The 24,991-nt window shown below is 41.3% G+C and overlaps 1 protein-coding gene across 1 annotated transcript in view; it reads left to right on the top strand.

The window, feature by feature from the left end:
• Positions 1 to 24,991, top strand: part of Taf5 (TATA-box binding protein associated factor 5) — a 255,487-nt gene that overhangs the window by 34,521 nt on the left and 195,975 nt on the right. Inside the window, exons 2-4 of the mRNA XM_080278918.1 lie at positions 5,527 to 5,718; positions 12,850 to 13,052; positions 22,962 to 23,158. Coding sequence (XP_080135044.1) covers positions 5,527 to 5,718; positions 12,850 to 13,052; positions 22,962 to 23,158 — 592 coding nt within the window. The remainder of the gene's footprint in view (positions 1 to 5,526; positions 5,719 to 12,849; positions 13,053 to 22,961; positions 23,159 to 24,991) is intronic.

The following is a 24,991-nucleotide window of genomic DNA, read 5'->3' as shown; positions in this document are numbered from 1 at the left end:
CACACATGAAGAAAGACATAAATAAGATCGAGAGAATACAAAGAACAGCAACCAAGATGGTTCCCAGCCTGGCAGATATGTCTTATGGAGAGAGGCTGGAAAAGCTGGATCTTCCTACACTAAAAGAAAGGAGAGAAAGGGGCGACATGATTGTAGTGTTCAGGGCCATGATGGGACTAGATAAAATTGATAAAAATGATCTGTTTGTATGGGATGGGAGAGGAACAAGAGGACATGGAATGAAACTGAAAAAGCCAAGTTGTTTGAAGGATATCAAGAAATATAGCTTTCCTTATAGATGCATAGACCTGTGGAACAGCCTGGACAAAGAGATCGTCCAGTCTAAAAACTTAACCGAGTTCAAAGCAAAATTTGACTTAATGAGAAAAAGAGACGGGACCCCACGAGTGTAGCTCATTTCCTGTATATCACAACTAGGTAAACTAGGTAAATACCTGACTCTAGGCTCGTGGTCTGTCTTATGTGCGTCTTTGCCATTGGGAAACACAACTCCCGGTGACCAGGCGTCTTTGGACATTCGGTGTAGAGGTGGACAGGTGCTTTCACCTGACTTGTGGCTTGCAGTCTCTGTTAGATGCCGGTGGCAGTTGAGAAAGGCTAATCCTGGTGGTTGCGTGCCTTTGGACTTTCTGTGGGGATGCATGCAGATGTTTTGACACCACCTGTGAGTTACGGTTGGTATTAGTCAGGTACTGGAGGTTTGTAGGGAGTGATTGAACCAGCACGCGACTGACCCTTCAGTATAGGAGCGGACAGACATATTAGCTCCGGTTGTGGGTTATGGCCTAAATCCCATGCACGGCTTGAGCCCAGCGGCCACTGTACCGAATGTTTAAACATGTCGGCTGGCCGGCCGAAGTTCTTGGGGACTTTTACGTCTGGATAATAGCAAGTAAATTTGGATAATGATTTAATACAGCCAAGGTCCAGTATCCGGATAATGAGCAGGTCCGAATACTGCACGTCTGGATAAATGAGGGATTACTGTACTGTAATCACTCTATGATCCAGACACTCCGTATCCGACATGCTCTGTATCTGGACGTTAGGCCTTGGCTTTATTAAGTCCGTATCTGGATTTATTTGTCTGTATCCAGACATAAAAAGCTCCAAAATTGGAAGCTGGGCAGTCTACAAATTCAAAAAATCAGTTGGGTGGCTGGCCAACCTCTCAGGCTGCGCGAGAGTTATAGACCAAACACAAGCTGAGCAAAACTGGCTGTCCAGCTCTTTACTGAATGGTCAAATCCCCTGGCTGCCCAGATCGCTCATAAAGTTCTGCCAGCGCCCGTGTACTACAGGCCCGTAACCCACAAGTTGAGCAAAATTACTGTCTGGCTCCTTACTGAATGGTCAAAATCCCCCAGCTGCCCTCGTTTCTCACTCCCCCATCCCTCCTCCATCCTCCTCCAAGCTCAGTGCTGCCAGACGTGTCTCCCTTCCCATCCCCCCGCCCTCCTTCGCCTACCCCTGCTTAGTGTGCTGTCTGTCTCCCACCACTTACCTCCCTGCATCGCCACCAGTGAGTTTTTTAGTTTTTGGCAATTTAATCAACTACTATTGGTCATATCAAAATTCTGAAAACACCATGAGAAAGCTCATGAAATTCTGCATCTAGACATATGCTTAGCTCTTGCATGGTGTGGGGAAAATTTTGCACGAGGATGTTGATAAGTTATTTGTAGCTATGCTCTTGAACAAGTTTTTTCTCACTTCATTTCTGTACCTTTACTCATCAGTTTTGTGTGTTTTTGTTAGCTTATCTTATAGTATAATCACCAGCAATGACGATCATTTACAATTCATACCAATATAACCAATTTCCAGGGGCAAATCTGGTTGTGGAAATGTTTTTCTTTGTGCACACGGAAGCAGCCATAGCTTGGTTCTCAGCTCTGTAGGTGTCCCACAAAAAAATTGAAAGCTTATTGTTCCCAAGAGGATTAAAATACTTTTTGCAACTGTCATTTTCATTGATTATTTTGTGGATTTTTGTTGTTTATGCATTGTTTTAGTGTCTAACATTATATTGAATATTTCCTTGTGTGTTTTGATGTCTACATAGCTGGAAGACTGAAGAAGACTGCCACAATTAGGAGGGGCACTGTACATATAGGTAAGGTATTTGTGGATTTTTGGTTTTTATCCATTGTTTTCCTAGTGTCTTCCATTATATTGGATATTTCCATGTGTGTGTTATGTATAAATACAGCTGAAAGATTACAGAACACTGCCACAAATAGAAGGAGTGTTGTACTTATAGTTTGGGTATAGGTACAGTAATAGGTTGAGTATAGGTAGGGTTTAAGTACAGTAAAGGATATTGTTCTGTATCCAGATTTCATCTATACCCAGATATGCCTTGGGCTCTGTTACATTGGATAATCGAGGGATTACTGTATTAACCCATGGATTTTGCAATTACCTTTTTTTTTCCCACCCCGTGGTGTGCAAAAAATGAAAAAACTTTTTTTTCACCAGGACATCTGGTGAAAAAAAAATCTCTCTGTCTTTGCGTTGGGCCATGCATAAGTTTACGTAGGGGAGTAGTGAAAAAATGAAAAAACAATAAAATTTTTTTTTGTTTTTGTTTTTGTTTATTATAAACTTGAAGAAACATTCAGGGCATCATCTGGTGAAAAGAAAAAAGATCTCTCTCCATCTTTGCATAGCTCCATGCATAAGTTTGGGTAGGGTTGGAGTGGTTAGCAGTGATGCACGGCCAGCACAGCCTGAACTGTGGCTCACGACGCAACGCTACCCAGCCTGAGCTGTGGCTTGCAATCCATGGGTTAAACTTCAGGCAAGTAAGGCAACAACAAGCTTCAGTAAAGCACTACTTATGCTTAAAAATATGATATGATGCATATGTGGTGGCTAACTCCACTGAACTCATTAGTAATATAATGAACCAATTATGTTTAGGGTTGTTGTTGGATGGGTGATATATTAATGTGAGTGCATAATAGCTGGTCATAAGTAATCATTTATAAATGTGATATTTTTAATTGATGAGTAAATTAATGATGAGTGGTCTATGTTCTTACAAAATCTCATAAGTTTACCCAGACATGTATAATATTAAAAAATAGGTATGTTACTGTTTCAGGCCTAGGACCAAGATGGGCTCCCCACCTAAGTAGCAGATGACATTTAGAAAGTCTTTCATGTTGGTTTGGCAGTTGTCCAACTCCAGTTCATGAAATTAATCAGGTGTACCATAGTTGACCCCAGTAAGAAAATACACAAAGAGGAAGCACGTTTTCACATTGTATTATTGCGTACATGTATTTTACTGTATTTGGTATTTTTAAAGGGTTTTCTTTTTGTGTGTGCATGTCCTTTGAATTAACTAGTTTTCATCATAGACTCTATCTCTGAACTTGTTGTGAACTTGTTGTGTTCCATATCAGTTGCACTTACAGGTTAATGGGTTAGATTAGACTTCCCATGTTTGCTCTTTTTTATCTCCTTTCTTTGTTTCTTTATTGTAAACATTTCAGAGTGACACTATTCCTTTATTTCTTGACCAGCTCATTTCAGTCTATGTACAATTGTTCCTTGGGCAAATACCCACACTTTTGTTGTCTTTCTTTCTTTTGTTTCTTTTGGTTTTGTTTTTTTTCCGAATAAAAGGTACAGTGTTTATGAGGTCAGAGATTAAACTTAAGGGGTCTTGTGTTCCTGTATGTTCATTAAGGCAGTATCACAGTACGATAATGCCTCGTTTCTTTTGTAGGAATGATTCCAGGTGTAAGTTCTCTGAAACCCAACTACAGACTTTATCACACTGGATTGTGCCTCATGCCTCCAGTGGTTGATTGAGCACAATACACTGTGCCTCATGCCTCCAGTGGTTGACTGAGCATGCTACACTGTGCCCCATGCCTGCAGTGGTTGACTGAGCACACTACATTGTGCCTCATGCCTCCAGTGGTTGACTGAGCACACTACACTGTGCCTTATGCCTCCAGTGGTTGACTGAGCACACTACAGTGTCTCAAGCCTCCAGTGGTTGACAGAGCACACAACACTGCATTATGCCTCCAGTAGTTGGCAGAGCACACTACATTGTGCCTCATGCCTCCAGTGATCGACAGAGCATGCTACACTCTGCCTCATGCCTCCAGTGGTTGATAGAGCACACTACAGTGTGCCTCATGACTCCATTGATTGACTGAGACTTTTCTTCTCCATCTCTTGAGTTCAGCACAGTTCCCTGGACCCAAAATCGTCCACTAATGCTCAGGGTTATGCTTACAAGTGTGGCACTCTTCACCATCTCTGTCTTGGTGGAAAGTGCCAAGCATGGAGCAACTTGCTTGTAACAGTTATTCTTTGTTTTTATACTCTAATATACAGTTCCCCTCAAAAATTGTGATATAAAGCACAGGTTTCATTGTGTGATTGGTGATTGGCAATAGAAACCCTAAACTTGTGGTACAGTACTATGAAGCATAGGTTTCCTCATTGACAACATCTTATGGCTGATAAGTGGTAGAAAAAAAAAGAACATCGGGAGCTGTATACAGTTCCGTACTGCATATTACTTTGTTCAGTGGAGCACTGAGCATTTAAGATTACACCACATAATTACTGTAGTTAACTCAGGAAAGTACTCCAGAATGAGACCACGGAGCCATGTCAGTTTTTCAAATACCCTGTACCAAAAAATTACGTAAACCATATGTTTATGCTGCTCCATTGAGATACCCAGTGGTTCATTTCCCCATGTTCGAATGGCCCAGTTCCCCAGGCTTGTGGCTTCCGAAGATGAGCGAACATCACAACTTTCAGTATTTCATGATAGTGCATGAAACATACACATGTTAAGCATTCATAATTAATACTTTAAGTACGCCAGAATGGGACTACCATACAACATATTTGACTGTTACACAATACTACTCTAACTGTACCTTTTTGGCCAAAATTATTGGATGTTATGCCACGATATTTTGCCTTGCCTTCAAAACATTGTATTACACATAAAATCAGTAGGGAATTAGGGTATCATGATTGACAAATGTCTGGAAACTGACAAAGTTATTCTGCATGATGATGTCATAAACACAGGAACCTGTACTTGAATGGGCCCACCAAAGGGAGAATGTAAATTTATCGGAGTCTATCTCAGATATCTGTTATATTACATTGTTTCTCATGCTCTTTATCACTTTCCCAGCTTGTGTCAGCATGTGAGAATACCACTTACCTGTTAATATTGTAGCTACAGAGCATATGGTAGGAAATGAAAACAACAAGCTTTATATTTCCCAAATTTTCCTCATACTGAGAGGTAATCACTTGCAAGGATTGAAACTCAGGCAAGCATCAGTTGCAAGGTTCAGGTAAATGGATTACAGTAACCACCCTCTGATTAAAAATTCTTTCCTCATGTCCAGTCTACTGCTTTTCTTAACATGCTGAAGACTGGTGCTTGAGGCCATGTCAGCAACTGATCGGTATTTGTACTGATATGCAATTACAGTTTTCTCTTTCCAGAGAACTGAAGATCTGTTAAGGCAAGAATCACAATTTTTTGATACAGTAGAAGATTCCAAGCAAGGCCTGGGAGGTGAGACAGAGGTGTCAAGTGTTCTGTCAGTATACAAGAGTGAAGGAGACCCAGCAGAATATGAAGACTCTTATCGAGGACTTCTGGCATTTATTGAGAAGAGTTTAGATGCATATAAGGTAACCACCAATCACTTATTATTAGTCCCCTACTGGTGAAACCAGCTTAGGACTATAAGTTTGTGTGGTTCTCTCAGTCCGTCAGTCCGTTTGCAATTTCATGTCCCCTCTGTAACTTCCACAATCATGGACAGATGATGAGGGTGTGTTGCACACAGCAACCAACCATCTACTTCTACTTCTTTTCTAGTAGACTGCCAGTAGAAAGGAATTGACCCACCCCTTTTTCATATAAATTAATTAATAGTTTCACTTTTTATTCATTCTGTACTGTAAATAGGAAATACTGAAAGGCTAGATGCTACATAGCTATAGTGCCATAAGTGATCCTGCATCATGGTTAACTAACAAAAACTGTCACTTTTGTTGCATTAGATTTTTTATGGGTAGGACCCTGCTTCACCCCATCCATATCTGGGAGAAAAGGTCAGGATATGATGTATAGTACCTGTCAATGGGCTGAGAGGTCTCCTAAATGCTGTATAGTAGTAGGCATAATGTAGAATAGTTAGACACAGAAAGTAATTTAGAGACATCTGTTTCACCTGTGAAATCTTTCCATCCTAATCCATCACTTCCAGCCACACACACAATTTTTTATTGTAGGTTGTAGATGGATAGGTACCATTGACTCTCGGAGGTACTACCATGAAAGTGAAATTTGGACAAGCTTCATAACAAGCTTCAGAATTAGCTCTCTTAGACAGGGAACATTCAGCAATAGGTACAGTCACTTGATGATCTTCCTTCTAAGTGACTGTACACAGAGTCAGAGTCCAAGGTGAGACTCAGATTGTTATAAATATTGTTATATATCTCAAATGTCTTTTTTTTTTTTTTTCCAACAGTTTTCAGCAACTGTTGGGAAGCACTTAGCTGGTTTTTGCACTTGGTTTAGCTTCCAGTCCATAGATAACATCAGCTATACCATGGCCAACCCCAGTATATGTTCTGTATTTCTTAAAAGGAGCATGGCACCAATTTTATATGTGTATGTATATACATATTGTATGTGTGTATGTTAACCATACCATGCTGGCTTTATAATTGCTTGTAACATAAGCCTTCCTGCCACCCCACCAAAAAAAAAAAAAAAGAAAAAAAAAAAAGAATCAGGACAAAACATTGACAACATTTCTATTTCTGCACTCCAGTTAAAGGAGAGAGAGAGAGAGAGTAAGGATCCTAATTTAGCATAAAGGTTTGGGGAGAGGGTTTTGGGCTGCAGACATATTGGATAGTGCATTGTTATTTCTTTTTCATTAATTGCTAAATTTCTGATTGTTTCGTTTTTCCTTCGTTTTGTTTTTAACGGCTCCTACATGCTTGCATGCATTGGCCTTGGTCACCTAATGGCAACTGTCCATGCTGCCCGATCTCTGGTAGCTTCCCTATTCAGTACCTTATCCCCGTGATCACATTCAGTGACCTCGTCCAACATCTTTTTCGGTGTGTCTCTGATAACATTAACACTTCTCACATTTTGCATCCAGTTATCATCCCCCATCCTCTCCACATGCCCAGACTATCTCAGTCTACCTCTCCCCATCACAACACCAATACACTCGAGTCACATCCTGCCTCTCAACTCTTGCATCGTAAACCTAGCCCCCCCCCCCCAAGTCCTCACTCAGGGGCTCACTGCACATCCACCTAATCATTGTCATTTCTGAACATTTGAGCCTGTGATTATCCTCTTCTTTTACTGCCCAGGTCTCACTGCTGTACAGCATTACACTTCTAACACATGCCACATACAAAGATCCCGTAACACGGAGGGCGAGCCCTCTCAGTGTGAGGGGAGGCAACAGCTGTTAGAACTTCTTCCAACCACTTTCAACTCTAGCCACAGAGCTAACTCCAGCCCCACCTCCAGCACATAACATGTCTCCCAAATAGCAGAACTCTTCCACACACTCAGGAGACTCATCAGCAATATCAATCCTTTTACTCTTGACAGTTACTTTATGCTCTCCCCGACACATCGCACACATGAAATCATTTTCGTGCAGTCTACGTCTAATACTATGGTCCTTTCACTGCAAGAAGTCCGTTCAGGGTGGGGCCCACCTGGTGAATCACCTCTAGCGATGCTGCCAAATCAACCGTAGTACATGCCTCTCTCTCTCTTATTTCCCATCTATGTGCTATTTGAAATTGTTTTTTATATTCTGTATATAATAAAGGAAGCTATATAGTACATTGAGTATCACTTTTTAGAATTGTAACAACAATTTGAATGAATTCTATGACACGCGGCAGCGCTTTTTTCCCATGTTGCCACGCCGAGGTCGGCGAGGGACCCAGGGTCAGAGAGAGGATTAGGCCTACAGGGAAAACCTCTTAAAAATAAAATGCGCCTAGACTTTTACTTCATAGGTGGTGTGGAAAAAAAGTTGAAAATTTAATAAATATATACAATATACATATATATAAATGTATATATATATATATATATATATATATATATATATATATATATATATAAGAGAGAGAGAGAGAGAGAAACAGGTGGGATGGGGGTAGGTAGTGATAATCCGATAATTGGTGGTCAAATTGGCAACGTCGCACTCGGGAAAATCCCAACTTCTGCCACACCCTGAACGGACTTCTTGCTGCGAAAGGACCATACCATATCTCTTATTCACCCGCATATCACAAATACTACACAAGATGGAATTATTTCCCACACCCTTGTGGCAGGTTGTACATGACCACTCTTCTTCTTGTTTGACAGTACCACCACCAGCCCTAGATACCATCACTTTTGTTTTATCTGCGTTTGTTCTTAAGCCCTTGTACCATAACTTCTGTTTTATATGCCCTTGTGCCCCATACCATCTCTCCACCAAATCATCAGCATACAGCATCTCCCACGGGAGTCCATTTCTGAAGTCATGTGAGAGGGCTTCAGGTACTATGGTAAACAACAAGGGGCACAAGACCCCTGATGCATACCAACATTCACGGAAAACTCATCACTCAAATCCCTGTTCGCTCTTACCTGGGTGCGAGCAGCCACATACATATTCATAACCACCCTAACCAGCCACTCCTTGATCCCAAGCTTTTTCATTGCCCACTTCACCACCTCTCTAAGGACTCTGTCATAGCCCTTCTCCAAATCAATGAAAACAAAGTACAGTTCCCTTTACATGTATATTTTAACTGAAGCTGTCAAACAATGAATATGGCATCAGTGGTCCTTTTGCTTGGCATAAATGCAAACTGCATCTCATCATTATTCACTCTTTCTCTGATCATACCTTCTAGAATCACTGGTAACTAATAATCCCCTCACACAGAGCTGGTATGCCTTGCAACTAATGGTTCGTTTCTCACAGTGTAATACACCCTGAAAATGGGTTCCAAGATAACGTATATTGTATGTGATATAACGTCGTTAGGAAGTAGAGGGTGGCTACCATGAGCTCGGGTAAGTTACTGCCATGAGAGTGAACGGTGGCTACACATTTGGTAACCAGCCACACAATAATCACTCAACCATGCAACATTCAGTCACAAGTACAGGTCTCCCTCGTTTTACGATTGGTATGTGTTCCTAGAAAGGCAATTGTAAACCGAAATATCGTAAAGCGAAATTAAGGTTTAATGGGAAAAATAGGGATGCATTCCTGGACTCGTGTATAAGGAACCCAAGACCCATACAAGTGATCTAATATGCAATAATAATGATGATGTTTTATGTATTGTAGAGTCGTGCTTGTCTCCCCAGCTTTCTTAATGTTGACAGCGTGCTTTATAACAGTCGATACAGTCGACTGTGCAAGACTCATGGAATGAGCGATGGAGTTTGCCCCGTCACCTGCTTCGTGCTGCTTCACAATATTAAGCTTAGACTTCAGGGTTAAGGACGTTCTTGCTTTCTTTGGCTTCATATCACCAGCGCCAGATGTTGCAGGGCGTTTACAAGACATCATGGTGGTGGCACTAGGGGTGCAAAATATGAAGAACAGGAGAAATAGTAATGTCATGGGCACTGATGCACACAGATGCACAGAGGTTGTATGCTGAACAAGCATGCGGGTGAGACTGGCAAAAGCGTGGGAAACTGTGTGGGTGGGGCGGGTATGCCACACATCTCTCAGCTGATCTGCCTGTGAGTGCAGGATTTCCATATGCCCAATCATAAATGCGAGGGAGCTCAATCGTAAAATGAACACTTGGTACTAAAGAAGAAGGATCGTAAATGTGAATCATCGTAAAATGATACAGCGTAAAACGAGGGAGACCTGTGCAGTACTCCATGTTGACATTCTCTCATTATTGCAGACTAGCAAGGGTACCCAGCATTGCTTGGGTAAAACCGTATGATTGTGCATCCCGACATTGCCCAGGACCCTGGATTGCCACTTCCCCTGTGGGAGAAGACCTGTGGGATTCTGTTTTACTCATTGATCCGCTGTTCCTATTTTGGCCTGTTTCCCCAGGGATATATTCCCCATTGGCCTGTTCATACCATGGACCAGTTTTCCCACTTCGCACTCTGCTCACCCACCTACCTTCCCACTGCCCTGCCCACCCACTCACTCACCCTTCCTGCCCACCCACTCATTCACCTGTCCTGCCCACCCACCCACTTACTGACCTATACTGCCCCATCATGCCCACCCACCCTGCCCCTCAACACCCATCCATCCACTCAACCCTGCTCATCCTACCAGTCCGTCCACCCATCCGACCTGTTTATAGCTAACAGTGTGATTGTAGAAGTAAAAAACTCTGTGGTACAGTAATTGGCTACCTTTTTTCCACTGTGTTGACTTGATTGTTTCTAATTAGTTCTAATCTTGATCATCAGGGACAACACTTCAACAACTGTAATGTACACATTTAAATTCACCATAAAAAGATACCCCTGTTAGAGCTGTTGAGAGAGTTCAGTATGCATCCCTCGATTTCTATAGAAGACAGATAGATAAACATACTCTTTTATATACAGGATATACAAAATTTATGACATGTCTCAGGTTTATTTTTTTCCCAGTGGTTTGCAGCAACTGTTGAGTAGTGATTGGCTGGTTTGGGCACTTGATTTAGCTTCCAGCCCATGGAAAACTTCAGCTATGCCCTGGTCAGTCTCAGTATGGAAATTCCTTTATGAGGAAGCCTGGCTTTTTTTTTTTTTTTTTTTTTTTTTTTTTTTTTTCTGGGCATAGGCTTCACAGCCTGCTTCCAAGGCCCAGTAGTCCTCCTGCATACCATACACCTCTACATGTCACCACTTCGGCGCTAACACCCAACGTCCATATTGAAAACATGCTAGAGCTGTCTCATACAGGACTGGTGTATTGGTATTAGTGGGGATATTTTTGCGTCATGTCAGCGGGTCATCTGGTAGATCAGGAAAGTCTGATATTATGATATTCAAATCCTTAAACTGTTCCCTGCCCCAGCGGGGATTTGAACCTGGGTCCGGTAGGACTGCAATCCACCTCTACCGATTGAGCCACCGCCTCTGAGACTGATTGATTTTACTTTCCAAAGATGCTTTAAATTGTGACTAAATCCTTTGAATTTTTTTAGTGATGTTAATGTTTTGAAGCATTATGATGCAGTTTATGTCAGTATACCTGTGAGGGTAAAATCCTCATTCCTGTAGGTAAATTTCCTTAATCTCTTCTCCCACACACACCATTGTATGTTATGTTGATAGAGTGTTTGAAATGGACAGAACTTGAACATGATGGTAACTGCTTTTGGCAGCCAAAGGTAAAGCTCTGCATATGACAGAAGCCTGTGATAAAATGACAAAGTCAGTGATATTTTAGTAATACGGTATATCAATATTGTACATACCCCACAGCCTCTGGATATCTTGGCACCAAGTACTGTACTGTGGGGAGAGCATCTGTGATAAATTTTGGTTAGTTTGTTTCCATCAGACAGAACTGAGCCAGTAACATAACTTGAATACTAAGTCACAGTGGCATGAAATTCAGTGACCCATAGTTATGAGGTAGGAATAAATCTCCTTCGTTGCTAGTCACATCCACCCTCCAATCTGACTGCACCTGTCCATCAACTGAGCTGTAAAGGTTTAGGGATCTTTTATCAGATAAGAATAAATCAGCTGTAGCAGCATTCACTGTGTTTCAAGGGAATATTCTGAGACATGATCACCAGGCCAAGGCAAGACATGTCTGGATTAGTAAAAAAAAATTAGGATGGCAGTATTAGTATGAGTTGATGATACAGTAATTTCCCAGTAGTTGATTCATTTAACTGACAATGTTGCAGTGTTGATGAGCTTCTTTTATTTCTGTTAATCAGTATTATCTCTATACAGTGAACCTTTGGTTATAGTGGTTATCATTATCACTATGAGATGAAAATCTGCACTCCTGCCCTTATCGTGCAGTTTTGAGGCTTAAAAAAAAAAAAAAAAAAAAAAAAAAAAAATCTCTTATTATGCATCTGAGCTGGTTCCTGAAGATAATGATGGTGCAAAATCTGTGGCTTCTGATGGCTTTGAGGCATTCAGAGATGAGGCTGTACCGAAGGAGTTAATCCCAGGTTCTGGAGACCAGTTACATTCTACCCTCTAGCCTCAGAACCCCTTACTTCAGTCCCATCTCAGGTCTCAAGATGGTACATGTTCCTTCCTTACTGTGCCCTTTTCATCATTTTCTACTAACCTAACTGTGTTGGTTTGTGTTTCTGATATTTACCATAACAGTATGTATGAATTTAGTGGGTCTAAATTGTTGTAATAGGGAAACTTTGGTTTTACAAGTGGGGTACCCAGTTCGAGTTAGTGTAAGTCCCATAGGTTGTATGCTCTCATTATCACACAATTTTATTATTACATGCTAGGTATAGTACCAATTATGTGTGATAACCAGGTGATCACCGTACTGGAGTAGTTTACAGTACACATATTGTAGTGGTACTAAAAAGGGATCCCTTTTTACGGTGGCAAAGATGCTTTGCTGCCAGGTTATACAAGTACAGTATCCCTACTCTGCCTGTGTATATCTTAAAAGGAGAATGGCAGTTTATGCCTGCGGTTCATTATGTTTACATCCAGATATTCTTAGAGCCACAACAACAATAATGTAGTATATGATGTGGTGTCTCCAGTGTGATTTTACTCTTTATTTTTTTCAGCATGAGGTGTCACTGGTGCTGTATCCAGTGTTTGTGCACATGTACCTTGAGTTGGTGTATAATGGACATGATGAGATTGCCCGAAGCTTTATAGAGAAGCTGGGGCACACACAGGAAGACTGTTACCTGGAGGACATCCACAAACTGTCACTTGTTACCTCACGCCAGCACATGACTGGCTATCAGATTATGGATAATTTCAGGTAAACCACATCTTTCATTGGTACCAGTGCAATACTTCACATGTTTTAGAACACAGAAGAAATGTTATACAATTTGTACCAGGAGTCCTGTGCATTTTAGTGCAGTTGACCCTCTTTCTATCAGACTAATGATAGATGATCCATTGTGGTATAGGCAGAGTTAAATTGTACACTCTGATATGGTACTGGTGACATCAGTACATTAAATGCTATATGCAGCAAGAATAATGGTGAGTAATACAGAAAGGAGAGTGAATGAAAGGGTTATAGCAGTGAAAATATTTTTGGGTAGACTCCTAATTTCCTGTATATTGGCATATGTTCCACAGGCTGGCTTGCAAGACATAGAAAAAGATAGATTCTGGGATGACTTGATGTATGTGGTAAGTGATGTGGAGGAGGAAGAGATTGTAGTTTTGAGAGGGGACCTAAATGGTCATGTGGGTGAAGCAGCTCATGGATATGGTGAAGGGGTACAGGGTGATGCACATATGGTATAAGGAATGTGGAAGGGGTAAGACTGCCTGAATTTGTGGAGGCAGTGAACATGAGTGTGTGTAACTTGCATTTTAGGAAAAGAAAAAGTAGGCTGATTACATATGAGTCTGGGGGAAATAGTAGCCAGATTGACAATTTCAGGGTCTGGAGGGCTGTTAGGAGGTTGGTGTCGGATGTTAAGGAAGCAAAGAGTGTGTGCAACAACACTGATTACTGATATGTGACTCCTTGCTTAAAAAGTGGATGGTAAAGAAGAGAACCTATGCACCTAAGAGGAAAATATGGAATTTGAAAAAAAATTTTTGGGGCAAATGTGGAAGCATCCATGGAAATGTTCGAGAGGAGCGAGAAAGTGTTTTTGATTGGAGATCTTAGTTTCAGCAGAGCATCTTATCAAAAATGACCATGCATCTTGGCTGTAACTCAAAAGCCAGTATTTGGGAAAGCTAACTGAATTTTTTCACCCAGTTTCTCAAAAGGGGACAGACTATACTGGAGGAAGAGAGAGAAAAAATCTGTATCTCTAGATATTGTTTGCTGTATTATTGAGATAAGCAGAAATAAATTTCATTGTACAGTCAAGTCACCTAAGGCGCAGCTAATTGGTTCTGGACCAAGCCCGTGCCATAGAAAACTGTGCCATACAAATAACAAAACCTATGGGAAAAATGGAATTTGGTTCTGAACATTTGCCCAAAGTCCCCCTTTTCACCTCACTTTTCCCCATTTTTCCCCACTTTACATACACATACAATCAAGCAGTCAGTCAATGCATGTATTACACAAAACAATAGGCACAAAAAATGGGAGGGTGATCAGCCTTGTGTCTGCTTGGGCATAATATAGTCGTTTGTAAAACCTCAATGAATTGTTAGTGATGATGCACCTATCTCTGAGCTAAGACGAAGTCTAATGCCTCTCGTCATCATCATCACGTATATAAGAATGATTATTAATGTGTTAACCCCTAAAAGCCTAATCGCATCAATTGATGATTTGAGTTTTATGCCGAAATGCCTAATCACATCAATTGAGTGGGGCCTGTAAAAAACTTGGGAGCGCTTCCTCCCCCCCCCCGATTATGACGTTCATGGCTTCAGGCCAATGAGAACTCACCCCCGAGGTGGCGTGAGGGCAGATCGGACCAACCTGGGCAGTGAGGGGGCACCCCCCCCTCTGGGCTGCCTCCATGCCACCCTCTACCCCACTCCCTCCTTGTCCCCCATCATTCTCCCATCCCTCCACGCACCTGCATCTCTCCTCCCACCACCACCTGTGTCCCTTCCCACCCACCCTAGCCCCTTCTGCCACCCTGGTAGCCATGTGTACCCCCTGAACCCCACCCCATCCCTCCCTCTTTGTCCCTCACTTACCTTCCAACCCCCTACGGACCCCTGAGAGGTATCAGGGCTGATGTACATACCTGTTAGGTAGTATTTATACTTCTCTAATTTACATATAATTACACCTCACTCTGTTCATTTCACACGTCGTACCTACCAGTTTCCATACGTACGTAGTTGGTGAATGCTATATGCTGTACTCTATTTGATGCATCTTTTTTTTTTTTCTTTTTTCTTTTCATTCTCCTGACAATCTGCCCAGATTAGTACTTCTGATTAGTCTCTGTCTCCAAGCAACATTTACTCTGGGTAAACACAACCGCCAGCCTTTCGTGGTCAACTTATCTACTTGTTTGTTAGTTAGTTTGTTTGTTAGGGAGTCATTGCTTATAACAAATAACTCATGATTCAGTGCATTATAATTTTTGTGCTAATTCTTCTCAACCCAGTAGTTTGAGGCTGCTTACTGTTATTACTTTCGTTCCAAATTTTGTATATATCTATTTCCCCGAGAGCATCGCATCCCAAACACACAGCGCTACTCTCCGCACCTGTTTTATCTCCCCACACCTACAAACACACCTGTTTTCATGGTTGGTATGACAAGTTCCATTGAAATGGAATTTCCACAAGAGAATTTGGTTGTTGCCGAAGTTGTAATGATAAGTGTGATAAAGTGTAATGGTAGTGTGATAATTGTGATGATAAGTGTGATAAATGTGTAATGATAAGTGTGTTAAATAAATGTAATGATACATTAGGACAGTAAAAGGAGAAATTGGAAACAAATTATTCATTCATTCATTCATTGCCAGACGCCATGTATCCCAACCGGGGTGGCCAAGGGCTTAGAGTTAATTGTTTTACAGGGAGGGGCACTTATCCTCCACCAACCCCACCTGCCATTATTGCTTTCTTTTTTTTCATATGCATGCATCTGTAGCATTATTTAGTATGGGTAGACTGTAGCACCAGTCGAGCAGGGCTGTACTCCTAAGGTGGATGGAAAGCCGAGGACAGGGAGAGCTGGAGCTCCCGTTTCATCAGCCCTCGGGACTAGTTCCTGACCATCCCCCTTTACTGAACTTTTTCAGTGTCTCAGTAACACAGAGAGTAGGCCAGCATGCTCTCTAATACAAGTTTCTCTAACTGTCAACACCAAACTACATGCACAGTACACACTACATTTCCTTTTCAAAAAAAAAAAAAAAAAAAAAAAAAAAAAATGGCTTCACAACACATAGCCTCGGAGTCCCGGGGGGGGGGGGCATAAATGCCCCCACCTTCCGCCCCTCTCCCTGTGATGACTCGAGCTGCCTGGAGCAACTGTCTGACCCATTTCGTCTTCATTTCTGTAACATTCACATCCTTTCCTCTACCTTTCGCTCTGTTGAGCATCACCTCTCCTCCTGTAAACCCCACCTTCTTTTCCTAACTGAGACTCAGCTGTCTGAGGCAACTGACAGCAAACTCTTTTCTGTATCCTCCTACTTTCTCTATACTCATTTCAAAGCTGAAGGTGGCTGTTGTGTATATATAGGTACAGTAGAACCTCTCTCATTCGGACTATATGGGGGGAAGGGTTGTCCAAATTAGCAGATTGTCCGGACCATCAGGGTAATCTCCAGTTCATACCAAAAACTATCTACATATGGTATGTTTGTTAATTATTAACATATGTGGCATATGTCAACCCTACATAACTGCAAAAGATGAAAGGATACTAAAATAACCAAACTAATCATGTACGATAGTTTTGTATTGCATAATTTACAGGTAAGGCCATGACAAGAAACTAACCTACATTTTAAATTGTAGTAAGTGACTAAGGCCCGTGCAGGCAAAAAAATAAATAAATTAGTTAACTGTAATATTTGGAATAAAAATAAAACTTATGTAGGCAAAAAATACATTGTCATCTTTGGCATATTGATAATGCCCATATGGGCAAGAAGCTAATGTTTGATGTACAAGTAAAGCACATTTAAGTACAAAAAATAACCTACAGTACTCACTAAACACTGCAGAATATTCTGACCCATTTTTGTGTAAGCAAACTCCTCCTTTTGACACCTTTATTCATTGCAGAAGCTACACTTGCATTAAGGGGCATGGTAAGGAGGAGTAACTTTTGAAATACAGCGTAAAAATATTAGTGGTTGGTGAACTAGTTGATGGAACGAATGCTAGCGTGTGTTTAAACAGGCGCCCATGTTGATACCTAGCATGATCCGAGACTAAAAGAATGATGATCGCTTTCCGCGCCGATACTGAAAATGACTTTAGAATTACTTTCAACATATTTTTGGAGCTTATTATTTTTAAATTTTGTCCGAATTAACAGAAGTCCAGATTAAAGGGGTCCGGACCAAAGAGGTTCTACTGTATAAGCAACGACTTATCTTGCTCTCGTGTCACTGAACTCGATTCTTCTGAATTCTCTACACTCTGGCTTTGGCTTTCCTGTCATTCTCTGACTAAATATATCTGCGCTGTTTACTTATCCTCTAATTCTGCTATAAAAAATTCTTCGACTATCTTACTTCTACAATGGAACACATTCTATCCATTTCTCCTCTCTCTGAAATCTCCGTTCACAGAGATTTCAATGTTCACCACCACCTTTGGCTCACCTCTCCTTTCACTGATCCACCTGGTGAACAAGCCTACATCTTTTCTATCTTTAATGACCTAGAGCAGCTTGTACAGCACCCTACCTATATCCCTGACCGCCTTGGACTGAGCTCCCAACATATTTGACCTCTTCCTTACAACTAATCCTTCTGCTTACACCAGTGTTTCTTAAAGTGTGGTCCGCGGACCCCCAGGGGTCCATGGAAAGATCCAAGGGGTCTGCAGGCTAATTTGTGTATCAGATAAAACATATGTAAAATGAATAATGTTATGAAAGTTATGTGAAGTAAAATTTGAACAGTTATGCTCAAGTTAAGCCATTAATAAATAATTCAGTAACAGTTTTAGAACATTATAGCCTACAAACACCTTTAAACCAAGAGGTAGGGTACGAGGGAAATCTACTCATAATTAAGGGTCCGCCACATGATTAGTTTTAATAAAAGGGGTCCGCTGCATGAGAAAGTTTAAGAACCACTGGCTTACTCTGCTAATCTTTTCTCTCCATTGGGCTCCTCCAATCACAACCTTGTTATCTTAACCTGTCCTATCACTCCAGTACAGCCTGTGTACCCTCCAAAGAAACGTCGTCTGTGGCACTTTGGAGCTGCGGATTGGGAGGCCCTCTGGCAGTACTTCTTTTATTTTCCCTGGAATGATTTTTGCTTCCATGGCTGGGAGCCATCTGAGTGTGCCTTGTGCATTATGGAGATTATTCTCATGGGCATGGAAGCATACGTTCCTTTCTCATATCCTTTGACAAATGCAAGAAAGCCATGGTTTAATTATGCTTGTTCTAATGCTGTCTGCAACAAGGAGAGGGCCTGTAAACGGTACCAGAGCCAACCCACCCCTGAATCACATCTTTTTTACATTTCTGCCCGGAATCGTGCTAAGTCAGTTCTTCACTCTACTAAAAATAATTTCATCTGTACTAAATGCTCTCAATTCTCCAACTTGAATTCTTCCCGCTCCCTCTGGCTCCTTGCCAAAAACCTTTCTAACAACTTTACCTCATCATCCTTCCTTCCTCTTTTCTACTCTGATGTTTCTGTAGCTATTTCTTCTACTGATAAAGCAGATCTCTCCACTCAGATTTTCTCTTCCAATTCCACCTTAGACGATGCCGGTTCTGTTCCTCCATCACTTCCCCCCTCTGACTTTCTCATGGTTGACATTAAAATTTCTTCAGCTGATGTATTTTCTGCCATCACAGACCTCATTACTAACAAGGCATATGGCCTGATGGAGTCCCTCCTGTTGTTCTCAAGAACTGTGCTTCTGTGCTTACAACCTGACTAGGTAAACTCTTTCACCTTTGTCTATCAACTCGTACTTTTCCTTCTTGCTGGAAGTTTCATTCAGCAAGTCCCAAAGAAGGGTGACCATTCCCATCCCTCTAACTATCCTCCAATTGCTTTAACATCCTGTATCTCAAAAGTTTTTGAGTCAGTTCTTAATAAAAAAATTTTAAAGCATCATTCCTATCACAACCTTCTTTGTGATCGTCAGTATGGGTTCTGTCAGGGACGCTTCACTGGCGATCTTATCACCTACCTTTCAGACTCCTGGTCATCCTCCTTTCGGGACTTTGACCCAAGCTTTGCCATTGCATTTGACATCTCAAAGGCTTTCAGTCGAATCTGGCATAAATCTTTAATTTCCAAACTGCCCTCTTACGGTTTCTATCCTTCTGTCTGTGCCTTCATCTCTAGCTTTCTTTCTGGTCGTTCTATAGCCATTGTTGTAGATGGCCATTGTTCTTCTAGATCTATCAACAGTGGTGTTCCTCAGGGCTCTGTCCTATCACCAACTCTCTTCCTTTTATTCATTGATGACCTTCTAAGCTGTACAATTAACCCTATCCACTCATATGCTGATGACTCCACCCTTCACCTTTCCATTCGGTTCCCGCATCGTCCTTCTCAGCAGTTACTTCAGCAAACAGGGGATGAGAGTATGGCACACCTAATGTCTGACTTGGCTCGTATTTCTGACTGGGGAAAAATAATCTTGTTTTTTTTAATGCATCAAAAACTCAGTTCTTACACCTACCATCCTGACAGAATCTTCCACAGGTGTACCCACTAATGTTTAATAATGTTCAGCTTAATCCTGCATCATCCTTGAACATGCTTGGGGTTTCATTCACTCGGGACTTATCTTGGAAAGATCATATTACATCTCTTGTAACATCTGCTTCCAAGAGGTTGCGTGCGTTTAGCCGACTCCATTCCTTCTTTACCCCTGCACAATTGTTGACTCTATACAGGGGTTTTATCCGCCCCTGAGTAGAGTACAACTCCTATGTGTGGGGAGGCTCCCCACATACAGTGCTTCTCAACAGGGTGGAGTCAAAGGCTTTTCCTCTCATTAACTCCTCCTCCTTTTGGCTCCCTTCAACCTCTGTCTTCGCTGCACTGTTGAATCTTTATCACTTTTCTATTGCTACTTCAATGGTCACTGCTCCTCTGAACTGTCTGCTTGCATTCCTCCACCTCTACGATGGGCGTGTAACACCCGTCTAGCGCAAACTCTCATTCTTTTTCTGTCCAGCTCTCTAATGCAAGAGTTAACTGTTACTTCCAGTCCTTCATTTATGCAACAGGTCAACCCTGGAACTGTCTCTCTCTGTCTATATTTCCTGCTAGCTATGATCTCCAGTCTTTCAACCGCAGTGTGTCCAGGCATCTCAAAATGATCGGATCGTGAATTTGGCTCTCTCTTGTATTTTGTTTTTCTCTTGGAAGGAGCAGGTATTGCAGGCTCGTTGCTTTTGGTTCCTTCTTCTTAGCATAAAAAAAAAAAAAAAATGTTCAACTTTATTTTGATGTCCTTGATGGTTATAAACATTTATATATGTCTGTATTAGTTTTTGAATGACCCTGAGGCCTTGTAGGGCTACTCTCCACACCTGTTTTATCTCCCCACACCTACATACACACCTGTTTTCATGGTTAGTAAGACAAATCCCATTGAAATGGAGGGTTTCCACAAGAGAATTTGGTTGTTGCCGATATTTTTCTCCCTAAGTACCACCAAGGCCTTGTAGGCCTACTCCCCACACTAGTTATCTCCCCACACCTACTCTGCAGACACACATGTTTTCATGGTAGATGTTACAGGACACACTGAAGTGCCTTCTTTTCATGTGAACAGCTGGTTATTTCCAATCCCTGTACCTATAGGCCTACTCACCACAGCTTACTTTATCTCGTCACAGCCTAGTAATCTCCCCACACCTACATACGCTTGTTTTCATGGTTGGTGTGACAAAACAATTTGAAATGACCTGTTATAGTAAGAAAAATAGGTAGTTATCAAAATTTTCGTGTTTTCGATTGTTTTTGAGGGGTAACTACAGTAATCTCTCCAATATCCTATGTAATACAACCAAAGGCATGTCCAGAAATTGGGTCCATCTGGTTATTGGGCCTGAAGCTTCTGGACAGGTACTTATGGACCCTAACGCAGCCTAACTCAGAAAGCCACCTACATACCTTCCTCCTGGACATGCATAGCACCTGTTTAAGACCCTATTCACATAAGTAAGGGACACAAAGCATAAAATAAATGAAATGGAACCAGAGAATGAGGATTTAGAGGTGAGTATGGAAAATGCTTAGCAGTTGACAGCCCACTGACACTCGCTGGCAGTCATGAAAATCACTATGAAAATCACCTTTTTAAGACCCTATGCACACAAATAAGGGACACAAAGCATGAAATAAATAAAATGGAACCAGAGAATGAGGATGTAGAGGTGAGTATGGAAAATATTTAGCAGTTGACAGTGTACTTACAACACGTCCGTGGTGGTTGGTACGAAGATTACCCCACCTCTAAGGCTTTGACAGTGGTGAGAATGCTCTTGAAGCACGTACAGTAATCCAGTGTTGTCCTGCACTTAATCCTTAGCACTGTGAATTATAATTGTTTACACAAAAACGAGCACGAGCGGCAGGTAACCCGATGATCGTTTACTCACAATGGTAGTTGAGCAGGAACTGGGGAGGGGAAGGGGAGCCAGGGGAGCGGGAAGCTCATGTAAACACAAAAGCTGTTCGGCGCCGCGTGCCAAGTTGAAATTATGGGTGAAAAAATTCAGGATTTTTGGGGGGTGGGGGTGGGGGGGGGTTCTGAAGGCCTGGGCCCAAAATGTCCAGACATTGGGGTGTCCGAATATTGGGTGTCTGGATATTAAAGAGATTACTGTATGATAATTTTTTTTGAACTTTGACGCTCGATTGTGCAGTAACCATTAGGCCTACAGGGATACGAATTGCGTTGTCAGGTGTGTAAATTCTTTCACTTTAGCCTGAACACGATCAATTTGCCCTTGGTGAAAGTCGCCAAAACACCCCTGAATTGCGGTTGTGGGAGGTACCCTGCCTGAAATGATTGCGGACTTAAGGGGTTATATGTGAGTTTTGTTGACACTTGAGCATACAAACTTTATCAAATAAACTTCTTCAGTCAGTGCTGATTGCTGACCAACCAAATATTAAAGATGGCAGAGGTTGCCTGGTCAAGCACTGATTGAAGAAGTTTATTTGATAAAGTTTGTATGCTCAAGTGTCAACAAAACTCACATTTAACACATTAATAATCATTCTTATATAAGTGATGATGATGATGGGAGGCATTATATTTCGTCTTAGCTCAGAGATAGGTGCTTCGTCACTAACCCATTCATGGCGGTTTTATGAAGAAACCTATAAACTAGTCACAATACCCAAAGAATCTTTAATGTTTTATTACTTAAAGCAATGAATTTGGTGAAGTTTAACCTCCTCATAAGAGAGAAAGGTCCACAGTTGGAGCACTTGTAGTATGGAGCTGAACTGGTTGCCATCTTTTTTGTTTACGGGCAGGGGAGCGCCCCGCCAGGGGAATTTGCCCGTGCGTTTCAAACCTTGCTGCGCCCGCACCATAGGTAGTTTATGTGCGTGGTTCGTTTTGAGGGGGTCTGGCACCTTGCCCTGTCATAGAAGCCTGTGGCACAGAAGTCCGCTCCATAGGGGACTTGACTGTATATACTGTATGTAGAAAAGTAGGTGGTGGTTCCACAAAATTCCTTAATATGAGAAACATTGTAGAGAGCTGGACCTGCTGCCTCAGTATTGCAAGCTATCATGAACGTATCCTATGTATTCCATTTATTTAACTCAACATTCCAGTGGCTTGGGAACTTGCATCTTTTGAGAGTCTGTAACCCCTTTGTGGAACAGATACAGTACTGTACGACTTTTGCATAATTAGAGCAGATTTTTCTTCTCATATCAAGAGGACTGTTTTAGTATGAAAGTAAGTTACATTGATCAGTAAGCAGCATCGTTCAGATCAGCAGATGTATTGCATTAACTGTGTTGTATGTGATGTGCATGGTGTTGAAAAAATTAGTATATTGTTGATAATCTAATATTGATTGTAGATCCAGCCAGTTCTCTGTAAGGATGTCACGAGATTCCTATGCTCACCTGAAGCGTTACCTAAGTGAGTGCGGTGGAGGACCAGTGCCACGAATCATTCATGATCGCCTGTACCTTGACGTGTACGAGGGTGTTCCCAGGACACGCTCCCAGGTCATGGCCACTGCTGGTGCTCAGGAGGGAGAGGCTCCCAAGCAAGGTAATTTACTCTCTCCAGCATTCTTCTTATTACTCGCATATTTTAATTCCATTCTTGGTTTATGTAACTGTCACTAACCAGCTCCAGAAATGTACTGTACTGTTCATCACCAAATAAACTAAGGTACTGTGCATCGTAAGTTCAGCTTCACAATAGCCCAATTACTAATGCATTCTCATTTAAGGAATTTTCATCGAGAAGTCTGTGTACTTTTTAATTACAATAATATTTATATGAAAGTCTTGTACAAATAAAATTATTAAGAAAATAGACTCTTTGGTAGTTAGGTTGGTAGCATGTTCATCTGTTAGTTCTCTCGAGCTGGGTTGAGTCCCAAGCAGAGGTTAGTATTTAACCCCTTCAGTCCAGTTGCATATCATATGTGTTATTCTTGCTAGGTGACACTGTTCAACCTTGGTGTAACTTACCCTCTTGAACTCTTTCAACGCAGCCTGCGTTGAACCACTTCCGAGTATTGAATGACCCTCACCAGCTGGCCCTGATCTTATGCGTCACGCACCCCTCACTCAGCAATGTGTGTGACATCGGAAAATGTTTCCATTCAGCTTTCTCCCCAGCCCTTAATTATAACTGTTTTGTTATGAAATTGCTACATGTTATAAGTAAATAAATGATCTTCCTACTAAAAAAAAAAAAAAAAAAAAAAAAAAAAAAAATACCATATTTTATCGTTCACTCATTTATTCTGTGCTGATTTCTCACAGATATATAGACATTTTGTCGGTGGTTGTTGAAAGTTGTAGAGCATTTATTTGAGATGATTTTCATAAAGAAATGACAGTTCTAGCTCTGTTCGAAAGATTTTTATGGCTTACAGAACAGAAATATCGTACGGTCTTTCACCACACCCGGCTGCACTAGTAACAGCTGGCTTAATAGCGTAAAATGTTCCTAATTCTGTAATTTAATTTCCCTTCCCTTATTTGTAACTGTATTGTTATGAAATTGCTACATGTTATAAATGAATAAATAATCATCCTAATAAAAGGAGAAAAAAGACAAAAATAACTTACCATATTTCTTCGTTCACTCATTTATTCAGTCCCGATATTTTTAGAGATATATAGACATTTCATATATGCTTGTTGAATGCTCTACACCTTTCTCTCAACAAGCATTGACAAAATGTTTATATATCTGTGAGATAACATCATCCATCATCTAATCCTACGTTGCCCCATGAGGAGCGTAGAAGCCCGGGGCTAGGAAGTTGGTCCTCGCAATTAAGATGAGAGTGACCAGCCTCACTCATCCCTAAGTGGCATTACGTGAGCAATAAACCCCACCAGCGTTGAATAAATGAGGGAACGATAAAATATTGTACTTTATTTTTTTTGGCTTTTATTATTTTATTTATTTATTTACTTATTTTTCATTAGGAAAATCATTTATTTGTTTATAACATGTAGCTATTTTATTGGTGGTAGGTGGTGGCGACCATCATCCACTCACTTGAAGTAGTGCTGCCTACTTCTTCCTTACCCTTTATCAATCTTATTTTGTGTCTGTCCTCCTCTCTTCCTATTTTTCCCATCTTTCCTGTCACTTCTCATTGCTTTTCTTTCCTTCACAGGTGGCTATACATTGAGTGACAAGCCAAATGGTTTCCTGTAAGCCAAGAAACCATTTACAATGCTGGGTGATAACCATATAACCAAACCATACGTGCTCCCTAGTGTCAGTAAATGGGTTGGTGGAGGGTTAATGCCCCTCCCCGTAAAACAAATAATTCAAAGTCAAATGGCCACCCCTTACGGGATTATGGCATCTGGCAATAAATAGATAGATAGAAAGCTATTTTATAACAGTCTA

The sequence above is a fragment of the Coenobita brevimanus genome, chromosome 75 (assembly GCF_032717465.1).
Source record: "Coenobita brevimanus isolate Jiangsu-jjx chromosome 75, ASM3271746v2, whole genome shotgun sequence".
NCBI classification, from domain to species: domain Eukaryota; kingdom Metazoa; phylum Arthropoda; class Malacostraca; order Decapoda; family Coenobitidae; genus Coenobita; species Coenobita brevimanus.
Note: the sequence above shows the minus strand (reverse complement) of the source record. Positions and strands in the feature narration are given on the sequence as shown.